The 17,669-nt window shown below is 39.6% G+C and overlaps 1 protein-coding gene across 1 annotated transcript; it reads left to right on the top strand.

Moving 5' to 3' along the window:
- The first annotated feature begins 1,155 nt into the window (after positions 1-1,155).
- LOC124159158 lies at positions 1,156-13,430 on the top strand. The gene is made up of 5 exons (XM_046534770.1): positions 1,156-1,556; positions 4,956-5,036; positions 10,463-10,999; positions 12,008-12,368; positions 12,696-13,430. Exons 1-5 carry the CDS (start codon positions 1,425-1,427, stop codon positions 13,307-13,309), a joined length of 1,725 nt encoding a protein of 574 aa, XP_046390726.1. The 5' UTR covers positions 1,156-1,424; the 3' UTR covers positions 13,310-13,430.
- The last annotated feature ends 4,239 nt before the right edge of the window (positions 13,431-17,669 follow it).

The raw sequence follows: 17,669 nt of genomic DNA, 5'->3' as shown, positions 1-17,669 counted from the left end.
TTAGGAATGTATTTGTAGTACGTGTCACTGTTTTGAGATTGTCGATGGTATTATCTTACGCTAGTATTGATACTACTTATTTCAGTGTGGTGGCGCGTTAGGTTTTAGTATGTGTACAAAATCCGTAACGGAGCTTGAAAGGTGGGAATCTTTTTCTGAAGCAGCTGAGCTGTTGAATAAGGAACAAGGATGTCCTATAAATTTTAGTTAATTTACTTATCATTTTTATCTTGATTTTAGTATGTTTACGTAATTATTATGTCGAATATTTATGCCTCTTAGTTGTTGTTCATTTCATTTTAGTGTAGTTAAATTCTTTTTTTTCTACAATTTTATCCGTATTTCAACTGCGCACTCAGCATCATGAAATCCCCCAGTGACGACGTAATTCCTGCGTAGTTTATGCGAGCATCCAATTGCCCTGAATGTTTTGACCGTTCGATTATCCCCTAAACATCTGCAACGCATTTCGTCGACGCAAAACGAATTCCGGCGATTGACATGCTCCTTGTCCTCCATCAACTGAGTGGAAGGCAATTTACCCCTGCCGCCGGCGCCAGTGCAATTACATTATCTCGTTTCCCAAACTCCTCCCCGTCCTAGGTTCTTCTGCACGCTACTTCACGGTCCGTCCAAACCAGATGGCTAGGGCGTGGTGTTTGGGAACGATGATCCCTGCTCTTGTTTTTTTCCTCTTTAATCGTATTATTTTTTGTCCATCCTTCGGAGGGCAGTCCCAATGAAAGGCAACCGGTGGTTTTCTCCGGAGACTGATCATGCGTCTGCCTCGTGAACATCAGCTTTGCAGACGGGGAAGGGGGTCTTCCTTTGCACGTGGTAGGGACTGGTAAGACTGCTTGCAGGGATTGCGGAGTGGGGATACGAGGGTTAGGGGGTGAATTGGACGAGGGGAGCTCGCAGTAGTTTACTCACAGACGGTTCCCCTTCCCTCTTCATCTTTCCCCTACCCCCTACATACCTTCCGCGACCCGGCTCGTCGACCAATAGGGAACAAGAACCTGGCCGCCACAAGGGAGGTTCGGAGTCGGTGGGATGGGGGTGAGGTCGAGGCATTCGGAAGTATGTAGGGGAGGGAGTCGGAGCGGGGGAGGGGGTAATGCAACGCTTTTAAAAACGGAACACTCGGCTCCCACCTCCAGCACTTGCCGTTCAGACGTCGTCGAAGTGAGTCACGTGTACGTTCTTACTGCGGTCGTTTACCCGTGAGAATTTTTCCAGTTTACCCAGTGTCGCAGATCTGGTAGGAGTTCACATCTATCTATCTCTCTCGTTTCCCCTGAAATTTGATAACGCCGAGCGTCAACAGCGTCTCACCAAGACCAACATCCGCTCGTAGCTCTCAGTTATCTCCTGCGCTCACAAGGAATCGTTTCTGTATCCTCGGAGAAGAAAAAGGTCGAGCAATGGAGGGCGACTTGCACGATCCACTTGCCGAGGTGACCCCACCCGGTCTGCAGAGGTTGTGGGCCCGGCGCATGACCCCGTGCCTGGAGGAGAGCAGTAATCTACTCACCGAGCTATTCCCACCAGCACAGGTGAATTAGTGACTCCAGCAACACCCCAATACATTTCTTTCGTTTTTGTGATATTAGTGCGTGAAATTCAGCTAAGTCCATATTTTCGTTCACCAATCCGTGAATTCTCATCTCACGTTGCTGGGAGAGATGCACTTCCCTCTGAAGCTAGGAAAGTTGGGGCCGGTTTGGGATTTCTGGGGTTCCTTCCAGTTCTATTTTTAGACCTGGCTTCTTGGCCGGATGAATGGATAGCTTTCTTGTTATTGTACCCTCCCTCTAAGAAAGGCTAGTTGGGACATTGAAGGCAGGGGTGGAGGCACTGGGTCATTTCTTGGACCTTACAAAATAGCCAAATATACCCACTTTGAGGCTCGTCATAGACCTCGCATTGTAGGCTCATCCAGGCCTGAATATTGCTGGCTCCTTCGTCCAAAGAAAATACAGCCCGCAAATGTATTGGAGCCTATTATCATACTCTGAGCCTACCATTTTTGTGCCTCACTCAGCTTATCGAGTAGGTAACCTGGTAGCTTAGAACTCAATCGCTAAAAGTTAATTTTAAATACTGGATGGCGTTGTTGAATTCAATAATGCAGCAACATGCTCATTCTCATTAATTAATCTTTGAATACATTCTATTTTTCATTCATTAATCCTGAGTTTACAGATGTTTAATTGCCAATCTAAGTTCTTTAATGCAAATAGTGAAAAGCGTTATTCATCCATTTAACTATAAAAGTAAACAATAACGACGTAATGCTACTAATTGAAGTCATTCGGCGATATATCCATCGGTAGTAGGGGTGATTACTTACTCTGGCTGCTTAAGGTTAATGAAATAGATATCCTAGTTATTTATCATAACTCACAGTCATAAGGCTTCAAAAGTTTTATAGCCGTACTCGGAAATTGTCCGTTTACACGGTATTAACATTGTATTTGTGCGGGTTTACCTTAGAGCATCCCCCACTATGGTCCGGGGTAAGTATCGATTTGGATTCCCGCTGCGAGGCAGGAGGAAAGTTCTCGACGGGAGGGCGAGGCCCCGAAACTTCGAGAAGCTCGGGTACCACCAGTAGCCGCCCGGAAATTAGGACACGGAGTCTGCTGCCGGAGTTCGTATACGGAGCGCTACCTAATGATGCTAAATCATAATTTACTATGTCCACCACAATATGCCATGGCTGTATTCTCATAAAAATATTCTACCTCTTGCAATGAAATGCTCTCTTTAGCCCCATTATATTTATTTTATTACACGTCCCTCTCTAAATATGCCGAAATTGATTTGTTTTGTTTTTATGGTCACTATATTATGCTGTTACTATTACAATGTTCGGATATTTTGTAATATTGGCTAGCCATGGATTGGCCTTAATAAAAAGTTTATTGCCGAATGCAAAATTATATTTGTTGCTGTCGATATTAAAAAATTAATTATGAAAGAAATCTGAGCTCTTTTTCCTTGTATATTCAAATTATTATGAGTTATTGCTTTAAAATTATTTTCAGCTTCAGAATTATTGGTGTAATGTAACTTAAAACGCCGAGTTAATTTTGGACTTATAATTTCCCTTTCGGTTTCAGTTGGGCATCTTTTCTGGATGAAAACAACTCACAATTAAATGTTATTTTTTAGAACCTGTGGGTTATTATGGGTGACCATTGGTGATGTTTATAAAGGATTCAGACTGAAAAGAGGTCAAGAAAGCAGCTTCATGAATTTTCATTAAGGCCAAAGTGATCTTAATTCCATATCGGAAAATACAGGTCAAGTGAAAGCAAATGTTCGTAGTCTAATGTGCCCAAGGGACAAAATTTTCCATTAGGGTTAATTTCAGCTCTGTAGCTCATCCACTCAAATTTCTCTATCGGAAGAGGAGTTACGCAGTAAAAATGTCAGCCTTTAAGATCCCTATACTGATTTTTCATTGTTTCAGCTTTCCTTTAGTAAGCTATGGGAACTCCACATCAATTTTGTCTTCACAACTCACCCATGCTGGGAACTGCTCCTTTTGCTAAGAATTTGTCCCATTTTTTCGTTATGTAATATAGGTATGTATTTCCCATTGCCCGTTATTTCAGCTTATTGTGGAATTCATCAGTTTTATTAATTAATTAATTAACATTTCCTCTTTTGTTTTACCCCGCTGAAACGTTCATAAATATGCAGAAACATTGTTAATTATCTCGATGAAATTATCAAATATTGTTATTTTATTTACTCGGGCTATTAAATTGCGTAGTACTTACGCATTTTGAAAACTGTTTTCTCCTGGGAACTTTTAGTTGCTACGCGCCAGCCGAGAATATCCCCCTAAGGTTTAATTCGAACCTTTGGACTTGAGGAGAAAATACAGATTCTTCATGTCCCTTTATGCATCTGTCTGGGGTTAGTCTGCTCGATTCAACGAAGCGTTATTGAGCGAGTCGTAGTTCGGTTAAATGTTTTTGTACCCGTGGGAATACGGTAGATTTTTCGGCGCAGCGTGTGCCGTTAAATTTTGGTGCGAGGGGGGCACGATAAAATTTTAAGGCCTGTTTACACGGTACATTAACACGTACGGGTTAATGTATAAATGTATGAACGCGAGAATGAACGCCAAAATGCACCGTGTAACCACCCAACTTGTGCAAATGCATGCACAGAAAATAGAACCTGTTCTATGCATTCGTACATGTTCCGTTCCGGTCCACAAAAATCATTCACGCAAACGTACATTAACTCGTACGTGTTAATGTATCGTGTAAACAGGCCTTTAGAGAGGTACTTAAAAATAATGAAATGAATTATTGGTCGCCCAATGAAGTTTATCTGATATAAGGAGGTCGATTATCTGGAAAATTTCCCATTCAAACATGCCTTTTTCATGAAAAGTTCAGGGATGGTTGAGTTTCTATTTTCAGGAAATTTATTAAAATATGCTAATTACGTAGCGAGCTCAAATAGTTACATACCCTATATATTATATGTTATGTTTGTTCGTCGCGTTCATCATAATAGCTCATTTGGTACTTATCTCTAGTCACCCATTCCGCGCCTGGATAGCAGTATATATCTCGTTTTCACAACGCTCTTCTTACGATGGTTACATGCTTTGAAATAGGATTTGAAATCTTATACCATGACTAGAATTTTAATCGCGGTCACCTTTCCGTGGTCATCGGGTTACACTTGTTTTAAAACTTACCTACTGTAGGTATGACATCCGTAGCCAGTTCAATCACTTGCCTCCATTCTTTTCTCCAAGAGATTAACTGTTGCATTTTTATTGCTCCAAGTCATGGTTTCAGAATAAACTCAATGCATAGGGTATCTTCTGAAACGCCAGTTGGTTACCGTGGCTGGCGTAACAAGAGCGTGATGGGAACGAGACGATAGGAGATTCCTTACTCAGATTTCGCCTATCTTTCCAGGATGAAGCCCCGCTTAAGAATAGCGGTCGCACCAGCCCATGTCACCCGGACGACTGCCTGTACTTATCAGATCATGAACAGGTAAGGTCGGTTCCATTCTAGCTTTAAGGCACTCATCGAATCTCGATGGCGATGCTCGGGAGAGCCCCCGTCTATGTGCATGTGACTCAAGGATAAGTTTTTCATCATACATTCATTATTTTACTATACAACTTGACCTGTTTGTTTACTGTCCATTTGACTTGAAAATGCTGAAGTATTGTATTTCAATACTCTACCATGTTGTATGATTGCAGGATGAATATTTGAATGGCATAGAGGATGGAACTTTGGTTTTTAAACCGGGCCTTGTTCTCCACATCTTCGGACGTTTCGCTAAAGTATTTGTCCATCGTATTCTGGGATCCTAGAGTGGGGGATTCTCGTTATTTTTTTAATTATGCTTATCGTTCATGGGACCGTAAAAATTTAATTTCCTTAACTTATTTTCGTAACTCATTTGAGTTTATGGAACTGACTGTGACGTATTTGGGTGGAACGAAATCTCACGGAAATGTCATGGTAGGAAAATGTGGTGACGTCATTTCATGCCTCTTTTCAGCAGGGGCAGATAAGGGACTGACCGTCTCCATTCTTGGCATTGGTACATGAATTGATATCTCATGAAAGTGGACGTTATTCTTCAGAAAGCGAAATTCTATTTTTTAAAGTTAAATTACTTACTTAACTCCCTCTGTTATGGGAAGGTAACTTTGCAACATTGATCTATGATGAGAATTTACGAAATAAAATAAGCCGTTGTTCATGAAAAACCCCCATTCAGTGATTTTATTCTCAGATCCCAGAGGACAAGGGATGAGTCGTTCATGGAAACGATGAGGATCGTGTTGAACCTGGTGCGGTTTAATAATCTTGAGCTCCTTTGTTTTATGTTGGTGTCAAGGTTGAATTAGGTTCGTTATTCAATTTTCGGGGAGGAACTTATGGTTAGTTGATCCTCCAAGTCCTGGTAGTGTTAATGAATTCTCTTCCCTTTTATGTGAGCAATGAACTACATTTTTGGAAACACGATGCTATCCCCGATGACTTACTCGCTCGAATGATTTTGGTTTTGGTAATATCTCCAGCTGAAAAAAAACATTGTCCATGTTATAAAAGGCTGGATATTTACTGGATGGATCATATACTTCCCTGAGAGCAGAGATTGGCAACCTATTTTGCTTCAGGTCGGGCTGCCAAGTTCTAAAGTTTTGTAATTCCGCGTCTGTCTCAGTATGTGAACCGAAGTTTCCCTACATGGCTCTGATCCTCGCCGTGGTTTGGTTTCAAGGCAGTATTGTCATTTACTTGACTGATTTTGCCTCGATACGATACCAGTATCTTGGAAGTCTGTGTTGAATGCGATTTAATTTTATCTCGTAATCGCATTTAAAGATGAAATGTCTCCGTATAAATGATGCTGAGAGGGTCATCCTTTTGCTGTGGATAGATGAATGAGCGTTGCCTTCAGCACTTAGCAGTTCAAACTCATCCTGAGCATATGTTGCTTGTCTCTGCCTGTTCGGAAAATTTTGTATGTGTTCTTTTTAAGCTGATGGCACTTATTTTGAATGCATAGAAAGAGCGGATTCACGTCTATTTGAAAGGGGTCGCGGCAATCGGGAATGCAGAAGTGTAATTTTTATTTTTATTATCAAATATTCGTTTGAGAATAGAGTAGTTTTTTATATAAGCAAACTTTTTTCGACTTCTTGAAACACATATCGGGTCGCGTAATTTATAATGGGGTTCTTTTCCTTGCGTTCCATTTTTATTTTTATGTCAATACCCAATGGCTGCAGATTCCCTGGGTCAAAATGATTAGCATTCACGATAAATATTTGAAATCATAGTCGATTCAAAGGCTATCATTTACCTATGGCTTATACTTATCTTTCTGATGATAGGATTTTTAATTACATACCCCCTTCTTAAGTTGCGTGGTTTCGCTCGCGTCTTCCCAGGTAGTCATTTTGAGCGAGAGGTTTCTTGGATAGCATCTGCGTAAAGCATTTTCAGCATTCTTATCACTCTGAGGGTGTGTTTATATTAAATCGGACTTCGTGAAATTTTAATTTTGAAGTTATATTGGATTGATATCTCCTCGATTGGAGATGAGATATTTTTTGCTTCTTCGATTTGGATTGCTGATTTCTTTCTTTCCTTGTAAAAGTGCGTGAATAAGTTGTCATCAAATTTTCCTTTATCTGAAACTCATACTCAGGGTTGATAAGAAGCGTCAAAACTCCCTTTTGTGTTGAAAACTCCCTTTAAAAATCACGGAATACGAAGGAAATATTTTAACTTTCATCTCTTCGAAATCGCGGTTAGATCTTCAGTCAAAATTGTTTGTATCGATTACAATCCAAAAATTGTCATATGTTCAATGTTTATTTACCTTATTTACCCCATCCGTAGTAGAGTCTGCGTAAGTCTTCATTTACTTGTGGGGTATAAAAAAGATGTCAGAGAATGGTAGGTATGTGGATCCTGAACGAGTGAAGGCGAAGTTTATTTTGATGTCTGTAGTGCGGTTTTTGGAATCGCTTGTCGTTGGCACGAAAAGAAAACTGCCTGGAAAAGTTCCAGTTTCTATGACGTGTTTCTTATTACTTTTTCTTCCCATTTTCTTGAGTTTTGAAACTCGTTCCAAAATTATAAAGTGTTTAAAACTAGGAAGTGATTCATTTCCGGCATTGACAGGGGGTATTTTTTAATGCGGTGGGTTTTGAGAGTCGAAGCAACGTGAACGTATCGACCTTGTTGTACAATCCACTCTTCATCGCAAGGACGGAAAGATTTTTCACCTGTTCCTATTAATTAACGCTCACGAATTCAAGTGGCGACCAATATAAAAAAATCTTGAATGACAGTTCTTGTATCTTCAATTTTCACTTAGATGTACTGCTGATTTACCATCTAAGTTAGTGTAGATAAAAGAAGATGAAGTGTGGACTAAGAGTACATGTATCGAGGTGACTGATCTTTCTACCAAGTCCAAACTTTTTAAGATAGTTGCAGCTTAAAATAATATTTTTCGCATTTCACATCAAACAAATGTATTAGAACGCTTTATTTAATTAATTTAACAATTTGAAAATTGTTATCGCCTTCAGGATTGGCCTTCCTTCAGTTTATTTAGCATTTCTTAATTTGAAACTTATTTCGCAAACTCTTCCGGAAGCTTTAAACACTACCTGTTTGCTCAGCGTAGAAGCGGAAATCAGGGAGGCCATAATAGTGTCTCCGAGTTTGAAATGAAAAAGTCAGGCGAGAACCGCAGTAATTGAGAGCTCCTAAAGGGTTTCTCCTATGCTGTCGCGTCGAGGAAGTCTGGAATAGTTTTTTTCTCTTGCTCTGTAAAGAAAGAACTCGGAAAATTGTTTAACCACGTTCAAATAGATCACCCACCGCGCTAGGATTTTTTTCCCCAATTCAGTAGGTATCACGATAGTAAAATTTTTAAGTAGATAGATTTTTCGATATTGAATACAATCATTTGCTGCTTCACGTGTTGCTTGAAAAAGTCAATACCTATGGAAAACATTCAAGCGTGATTTCTTCACTCGATGACAGCGGTGGTGTCCAAAAAGAGAATGTAAAATTCCCAGACTACTTAATAATTATGTTGAAATTTCCTTCTAATGTGTTCCATAAATTTACAATTTCTAATGGGGATTGCGGTGATTTTCTGCGTTGAACAAGGTGCATTGAGTTATATTAACGCGCTCTGTTACGTCAAATGCGAGAATTCTTTTATTCAGTTGTGTCAGGATCCACGTTTTCGGGTGGCGGCATCGAAATACCTCCGTTTTTTCCTAAAATCTAACTTAATTTGCTTATTGCATTGTAAAAAGTCGGTTATTTGCCTAGTTTTGTGAGTTGAAGATGATGAATTAAGTATAATTCTTAAATATTGGAGCGTATTTATCTGGAGTCTTTCATGATAATATGAAATGCCGGAGACGCGTCACTAGCCCCTTCTGATTATGCACCACGCATTTCATTTAGTTGGACAGTATCTTTGACTTTGTCAGGGAAATATTTAGCTCAAAATGTTAATTATCCCATATCTATCATCGTCTTGTATGGTATCAAACATTATTGCTGCTTCTGTTGGGAAATGACTCAATTGAAATATATTTATTTATATTGACTATTGATTATTTTATTATTTATTAAAACTTAATATTGAAATATTGTTACAAACATGAATTAAAATTATTATTTGGCTTGAATGTAGAAAGATGAATGTTCAGTGTGTGCTTGTCATTCTAAATTTTTTTAAAATTAACCGTTTTCCATTTTCAACGTCAATTATCGGATAGAAAAAAAAATTAAAATGTGCAGTTGGACTTTTTGGAGAGAACGTTATGTTGTCACATTGCGGAAACCTGGGATATTGTTTTCTTTACTAATTTTAAAAGATTAAATTAAAGTCTAGATTTTTAAATGCATATGACCTTGAGTCATTTCCCATTTTCAATATTTAAAGTGCATTTGGGCAGTTGCCCTTTCTATGGATAATAGTGATTCACTTCATACTTTAACTCGATTTCCTATGACATCTAACTAAGGTATGTTGGTGCATGTATGTGTATGTGTTTCCTCAGATAAGAAAACAAATTGTTGCAATTAAGTGTGGATGCTTGTGTGCCAGATGAAAAATGAAGGTGGGGAGATGATTTTTGTGAAAAGCGTAAATGCATTTTTGTGAGAATGCGAGAGCCACACAGTTGTCGGTTCTTCCTTGTAGTAGCGGCCACCTCGGAAGAGACATCATGAAACAACACTCTCTTTCATTGCTGTTGGGGGAGATGTATCCTGAACAGGGGGTGGGGTAAATTGCATCCTCTACATGTTTCCTGATGGTGATCAAGTGTGCTGGGCAACTTCCGTTGCCATCGCTGCCCACGGCCAACTACTCCATGGTGACTGAACGGTTACCATCCGGTTGGTGTTAGATATCAATTACTGTCCTTATCCTTTACTCTTCCTTCTTTCTCCAATCCACTCCATTCTCCATCTTATGATATACATATGTAGAATAAAAATGCATTTCTTCCAAATCACATGAAAATTTTCAGATATTGCATGAAATTTTGTCATAAATATACAATGGCAACCCTGACAATCCTGAATTTAAAAGTAGAAATTAAGCTCAGATGTTGTCGTTTTAGTATGACATTTTAATTTTCATTCATGTGATGTTGGGACGAATGTTCAGCATTTCCTGAATTCAAATTTAAAATTAAGCTCTTGACGTACATTCACAACTACTCATTTTCATAAATTCATTTGAAATGAGCATTGTTTTTATTTATTTTTTTAATTCTTTATAATTTGCTCAAAAACCTTACCCCTCATATTTGTGATCACTCTGTATTATAGAATTAGGAAGGGTGCTTGAAATGAATTGTTGATTTATTTTTACAAATGCAGCGATTTCATTAGGCTCATTCTTTCAGGATGATCTAAAGTTTAACAGGAGGAAGAGCACTAATGATGGTGGGCACTTGAGCGCCATTCCTGACCTTGAGGTCTTCAAGAGTCTCTCTGAGGAAGTCAGCACTGTACTACGGCTTGATGCTGGCTCATTGGGTGATTTCCCTGCCTGCTACGAGATCCCAGCCAGCTGGGTGAGGAGGAATGAATTTCCAGTGGTTGGCCTGTACGTGGACCCTCGAATCGTCCCAGGATTCCGTTATAGGGTCCGCTCACTCGTGGGACCAGTTCCAGCTGACTGCAACGCTGATGCAAAGGGCTTGAACTACCTTTTTGGTGGGAGGGCTCTAACACTGCTTAGCATTGGAAATGGATACTGCCACCGATTCACCTTTGAAGCTGACACCAATAGGCTCAACAGCAATGGGAATTACTTCTGGAGTGACTCCCATCCTAATGGATTTGCCTTTGAGTTAGTGGTGGTCTCTCCTGGAGACAAATTCACTGTACACGATGCTAACCACCTGGCCATGGGAACTTTGGAAGTTGTCCGTATGGAGGTAAGATGCCAGGTTATAATACTAGGATAATTAACATACATATTACCTAGTCTTTGGGCTAGAGAAAAGGCAGGGAACTGAAGAAGACATCGTAATAAAAATTAAATATTGATAGTAATGAAGAGACTATGAGAATATGAACCCTTGCATACAAGGGCGGATCTAGGATTTCTTTCTGCGGGGGGGGGGGGGACAAAGATACCTCATAATACAAAACAAACGCATTGATAATGGGACCCTATTAAAAATCTTGCATATTTATTGAGGGTCTTTGGGGGCACGTGCCCCCACCCCCTAGATCTGCCTATGCTTGCTTACTTTATGGCAAACAGAATTTCACCAATCCTTCTAATATTAGATGGGTTTATTTGAAACTTCCTGACCTCTAACTGTGAACAGTAATGGGAAATAGAGTGCAGTGAGGCACGAAAGTTGGGAGGGAATGCTAACTTTGTGCTCAGTTTACTTCCTTGTAAACTTGATTCCCTTAAAAGAAAACTTTATGGGAATGAACTGGTAGAAAGAATTGTGTTGGGTTGGTCATGAGCTTTAAATCAAGTTTTATTTAGTCAGTCACCATTACCATGTATAAGAAATGTTGTGTTCTTGTTGATTCATTTGTTGGTTTTCCTATCTCTTCTTTATTTAATAGTATTAATCAAATTTTGAAACTGATCTAACATTAATTCAATTAGATACTTCTAAAATCAGGGACTCATTTTGGTAACACATGCAAACGTCATTAACAGCAACTAAGCTTTGCATAACATGGCTTAAGTTTGTGTGACTTTGGGCTTAAGAAAAATATAAATGAAGTCTCTTCATATCAGCTAAAATCATCATTACATATACAAAGCATTTTCACAGCTCTAAAATTCCCTCTATACAAGATTCTGGAAACTGATTTTTTAAATTTAACTTTATTTGGTCTTATATTCTCTTTTGTTCATGGACTATGTCAGTATTCTCTTTTTTTATCACATTCACATTATTTCTGTTGTTTCCCAGATGCCGCAAATGGAAACTGGACAGAGACTATCAGCCGAAACAACTGATGGGGAGAAGAGAGGAACAGAGAAAACCATTCGTCTCCGAATGCAGTGCAAATTTGAATGCTTTGAGACTGGAAGCACTGCTCAGGTTGTTACAGTATCCGGAATGGCTATTGTGAGAAAATCTCCTGGATCTAAGGCTGCTAAAATCATTAGGATTGTGAATGTTGCTGTGGGACAGAAGAGGGGATTCACCTTGACTCCAGGAGTGGATGATAAGAAGTGGAGACGCACCAAGGTGTCTGGAGAAAAGATTGGAGACATACCAACCAAATACACTGTTTTTGGTCTTGAGGCTCATGAACTGCCTGTCATTGGTAAGCAATTTGTTTGATCCACTGATTAGAGTGGAAATTTTTAGAAAATTTGGACTTCGTCAATGCTCAGAAATTCATTTGTATTCACATATGAGGAAATGCAATGAATATTCATTTTGATTTATGCTTTAGAAGCTACATCTTAGTTACTCATCCATAATGTTTTTACATATTTCTCGCAATTTGCATGGTGCCAATTGTATATTATAACTTTCTACCGTGGATTCGGTATTGCATAAGTGTACATCAGTTCACTTTCACATTGAAAGTGGTGCATGAAAAGTTAATTTATAGGTTGCCTCATGATGAATGCCCTCTCCTTTTCAGGTACTTATGTCGATCCTAGAATTACACCTGGATTTCATTATCGTGTCCGACCTGCTGGAAATCCTCGACCTCTATTTGGAGGAAGGTCTTTACGCCTCCTCAGCATTGGGGCTGGTTATGGAAAGAGGATCAGTTTTGAGCCGGATAGCCTCAACAACCCATCTGCATTCACATTTTGGAGTGACTCACAGCCTGATGGATTTGGGTTTGAGCCAAGGGCAGTTTTCACAGGGATGCGCTTTGCAGTTTGTGCTGGAGGCCAAAGACTTGGTGAAGCTGTTGTTTTCCGAGCAGATTCTCCCCAAGTGGAAGACAATGATGCTTTAGCAATGAGCAGTGTCTCTGCATTGCTAAATATTCCTAAGGAAGGTGTTGTGAAGTGCATAAGGGTAGATGTCACCTGCCATGTTCAGCTCTTTGGTTTTCAGGACACCCAAGCGATGAGAGTTTCTGGGCATGCTATTGTTCAAAAGAAAGCAGGCACAAGGGTAGCAGAACTTCTCAGGATTGAGAATGTAGGCCTGGACTCTCAGCTTAATCTTCTCTTTGTAAACCAGCAAACTGATGTTGTATTTTGTCCCATCAAAAAGTGCACTCATAGCATTGTCGAGTAAAGTTGAACACTCATTTGTGCATTCCACGTTTTTATGAATTTCATTTATATTGTACATAATTTGTTACTGTCCCTGTACTGTATTTATATTTTACAATAAAACCGCAATGCCTTTTTAAAAATTGTTTCATTGAAATAAAAGCCTTTATGCTATAATATGTGGGGCCATTTTTATGAAATTCTCTAGCTTATTTCATCCATTTATTTTAAGTATTAAAATGAAACAGTTTCCTGAGAAATATGCTACTCCACTGAGTCATCCTATAATTTCGGGGTATACAGTTGAAAACAAAATCTGTAAATATATTGCCCATATTGACTACTGCTCCATGCTTGGAATTTTGTTTAATTAGTCCATTTAAATGATTCGACTTGAGTGCTGAATGTTGTTCACAGTTTGTCATAATGGACAAAAAATATATAAATGCAATTTTTAAGCACTGAGGTAAAATTATTTTTGCAGGATATGTGGGATGGGTTGCAGTTTGATGCATGGAACGGTGTTTCAATTTAACTATTACATAGGAGGGATTTCTATTTTCTATATACATAATAAAATAAACTCTTCACAACAATTTGGAAAGTAATAAACATTTGTTAATATTAAACCATGTTAGTACATTTGAATTTGAGGTCCTATAGATGGAGTGGAGATCAAGGGACTTATACATGGATTATGTAATATTGGTTGTAAGAACACCAGTTTGGTGGAAAAAAATTGTTCAATTTAAAATACAGGTCCAGTCTTTGCTATCGTCAAACCAAAGTCAAAAATTTTTTAATTCAGAATTGTGAACTGGTTCAGAATTTCCTGAACCACTCAGCTATACTGGACCCCCTAGAGTCCATATTAAATGGTTAATCGTGATGAATGAATTTTGCTAAACCATATTCTTTTCCCATCTCACTCTCCTTAAATTAACCTCCCATTACTTGCCATCAGAGCCCTCATCCTGCCACCTGGTGAGCTGTTGTGACTCAGGGACATGTGTTAGGTACCAATCTTCTTAGCTTTCCTTTTCCTTGGATATCACTAAGGCTTCCCAACTCAACCTATCCTCTGTGGCAGTGATGGCTGGTGGTAATTTATCTAGGGTGTGCATTAGAGCAGATATAGGAAGATTTAATTATATTATGTTAATCCTAATCCATGAGCATCATATTTCGTCGTAATAGAATACATAGCAAGCAAAACATATCACTGGTACACTCTACCCTTAAAATTACATGAACAGAAATAATATTAGCATGTATGAAAATAATTATTCTCAACACACCTTTACAAGTGACGGTAGTTGAAATTCATTCTCTTTTCCTTACACCCTATGAGGAAGTAGTGTAGAAAACGGCTATACAGATGGCTCTGTAGACGGACTAGGATCCTGGGCGCAGGTAGTGTAGGTGGCGGCTACACCACTACACTACCTGCTAGTCAGTCACCAAAAACATGCGCATTCGCATGGTTTTGAGTCTGCTCCCATCGCCCCTTTGAACAGCACATACCCCCCCGCTTACCTCGTCCCGCCAGAGCACCCTCAAGCGATCGCACAGACCGAAAATGCGCCCGGCATGATGCCACGGGATCGCACACTTGTAGAGCGGTGAATTCGAAAAGGAGATAGCTGTAGCGTTCGGAGGCTCATGTTTCTTGCATATGCAGACAGTACTTTTATCCTTCGCGTTGCAAAGGAATAGTTTTCTTTTATAATTTATTCATCTTTGGGTGTGCACTTGCTAACATGCTTATACGCACGCGCCGCCACTGCTCTGTGGTAAGCTGTATTTGAAGTAGACGCCCTCGAGCCATCCGAGCGAGGATACCCAGACAGCTATCCCTCCCAAAAAGCAAAAATATAATAAAATGATACATAATTAAATTCCCAGAAAACACAATGTGTTGCGGAAACGTTGCAAGAGGTTGCAGTAAGCAGCTAGGCTTTTGGCAACATTTCTGTAATGTCTTAATTACGTCGCTTACACTCATTTGGTCTGAAAAATTATATAGCGTAATATTTTAGCCAGAGGATATACATATTTAAATCAGATTCATCCTATTCGTAAGACACTGATTGTATGTGAGGGTGGAATGTTCACTAGGATGCAGAAAGGTTGTGACATGTTGCAGAAAGGTTGTGACACGGTCGCTTATTTGGACATAGTTTTCCCCAAACATACATTCAAATATGTGGTGCGAAAAATCCACAGAGGAAAAATCATTCGCCTTGACCGGGATTCGAACCCGGATCCCTCGATTTCCGGCCGAGTGCTTTAGCCAGTTAAGCTACCGAGGCGTCATTCTCCCCTGTGGAAATTTGTGGACTTTACCGGACAAGGTGGTATGGACTGCTGAGCATATGATGCGACTAGCAGTCCAGGTCGTGCGCATGGCGCCACAGCCGGAGAGCAAAGCCCGAACTTTGAACACTAGAGGTGTTCGCTCTGGACTTATGAAAGTATACCGGGACTAGCCACGGTGATAACTTTTTACGGAGTCACCCGCAATGCACAAATAGTGCGAAAAATCCACAGAGGAAAAATCATTCGCCTTGACCGGGATTCGAACCCGGATCCCTCGATTTCCGGCCGAGTGCTTTAGCCAGTTAAGCTACCGAGGCGTCATTCTCCCCTGCGGCGTAATTACGATGGTTTTTAAAGGGTTTTTTCATCTTCTGAAGCAAAGTGCCTCTCACGAGAAAAAAAAATTTCGGCCTTAAGACAATTTTGTCGCACTTAGAAAATTTCGAAGCATACGAGCAGGGGTGCAGCGAGTACACAGAAACCCTGCATATGAGATAAAGAAAGGAAAGACGGCACGACACTTGCTACTGATATGATATTGCTACATTTTGATACTGATATGTATATTTGGTGCATAGAGAATATTGATATTTGCATATTCAAAACCAGGGGTGGATCCAGGATTTCTTTCTGGAGGGGCACAAGCAAGGCCGTATTCAAGATTTTGTTTCAGGGGGGGGGGGGGGATACCTCATAATACAAAACGAGCGCAATGATAATGGGACTGTATTAAAAATCTTGCATTGCATATTTTTTAAGGGTCTGGGGGGGGCACGTGCTCCCGTGCCCAGAGCCGGCCTTAGGGCGGGGCGACCGGGGCGACTGCCCCGGGCCCCGCGCCTTGGGGGGCCCCGCGTTCGTGAAAAAAAATTAAAATATACGATAGTTTGAAAACGCAATTTCAACTATTACTGTATTGTTAAGTCCGTGCTAGACAAAAAACAATATTATGAAAAAGGAATAATAATGCAATAATTTAAAGTAAAAAGTGCGCTTTTTATGTTTATTTTACGTTATAATTTTATGAATAAATATAATTATAAATTTAATTTGTATTATACTATTTTGAACTCAACTGCGTGATGGTATCATAACGGCGTAATTACGAAGTCTGAATTTGGGAGGGGAACACATACTTAGCCAGAGAGTGGTAGGGATTCAAAATGCTCGAGTTCGTAGATGGGGTATAGAGTTTAATATTTTAAGTGAAGGGCCCCGCACTGAAGGTTCGCCCCTAGCCCCGCACCTGCTAGCGCCGTCACTGCCTGTGCCCCTCCCCCTAGATCTGCCTATGTTTGTAATATCAAATGCGTCGCTACTCCATCTCTCTCCCTCCAACATTTGCATTTTTTAGTGAGGTTTTTGCTATGCAAATCTTGAAGAATATCTAAAATTAAAATCTGTCATGTCATAAATAAATATTTTTTTTTTCTTTAAAGGCATATTGTGAGTATTATTTTGAAGGGTTGCATAAATGTTGCAAGTATGTTGCAGGAGTTGCATAAATGTTTCAAGTGCGTTGCAGGAGTTGCGCAGAAGTGTTGTAAAAAAGTCTCACCAGAGGTTGCGAATACGTTGCAAAAACGTGGTAGAGAGGACTTTTGACTGGTTTTGCAACGTTGCGATTAAGTTGCAGCAGCTCCATGTTGGTTGCAGCGCAATGTTTTTGCAACATTTTCACAACACTTTTGGTTTACAGGGTTATGAATAAGTTATCTTCGAACCCAAGAAAACTTATGCTCGCTTAAAACAGGTTGCTAGAATAACAATAGTTTTTTAACCAAATGATTGTAGTAACTATTAATGGTGCAAGCAATAATAATATATATTACATTTTTGTTCAATTGCCTTTCCCTTAATGAAATGTCCCAATCTGAACAACCATATGACACGCACCCCACCAACCTTGTTTTGATCCTGGGTATGCCCTTCCTAGACTATAGAAATTTCTTTAAAAGTCTTTATAAAGGGTTTTTAGCAATGGTATTATTTTCTTATTCCTTTAATTAACCTTCTTCCATTCCTATTGACACAGTGAATTTGTGGTCATGCGCTTTTCTGTA

This window comes from Ischnura elegans, chromosome 5 (assembly GCF_921293095.1).
Source record: "Ischnura elegans chromosome 5, ioIscEleg1.1, whole genome shotgun sequence".
Classification (NCBI taxonomy): domain Eukaryota; kingdom Metazoa; phylum Arthropoda; class Insecta; order Odonata; family Coenagrionidae; genus Ischnura; species Ischnura elegans.
This window is presented reverse-complemented; position numbering and strand designations above follow the sequence as displayed.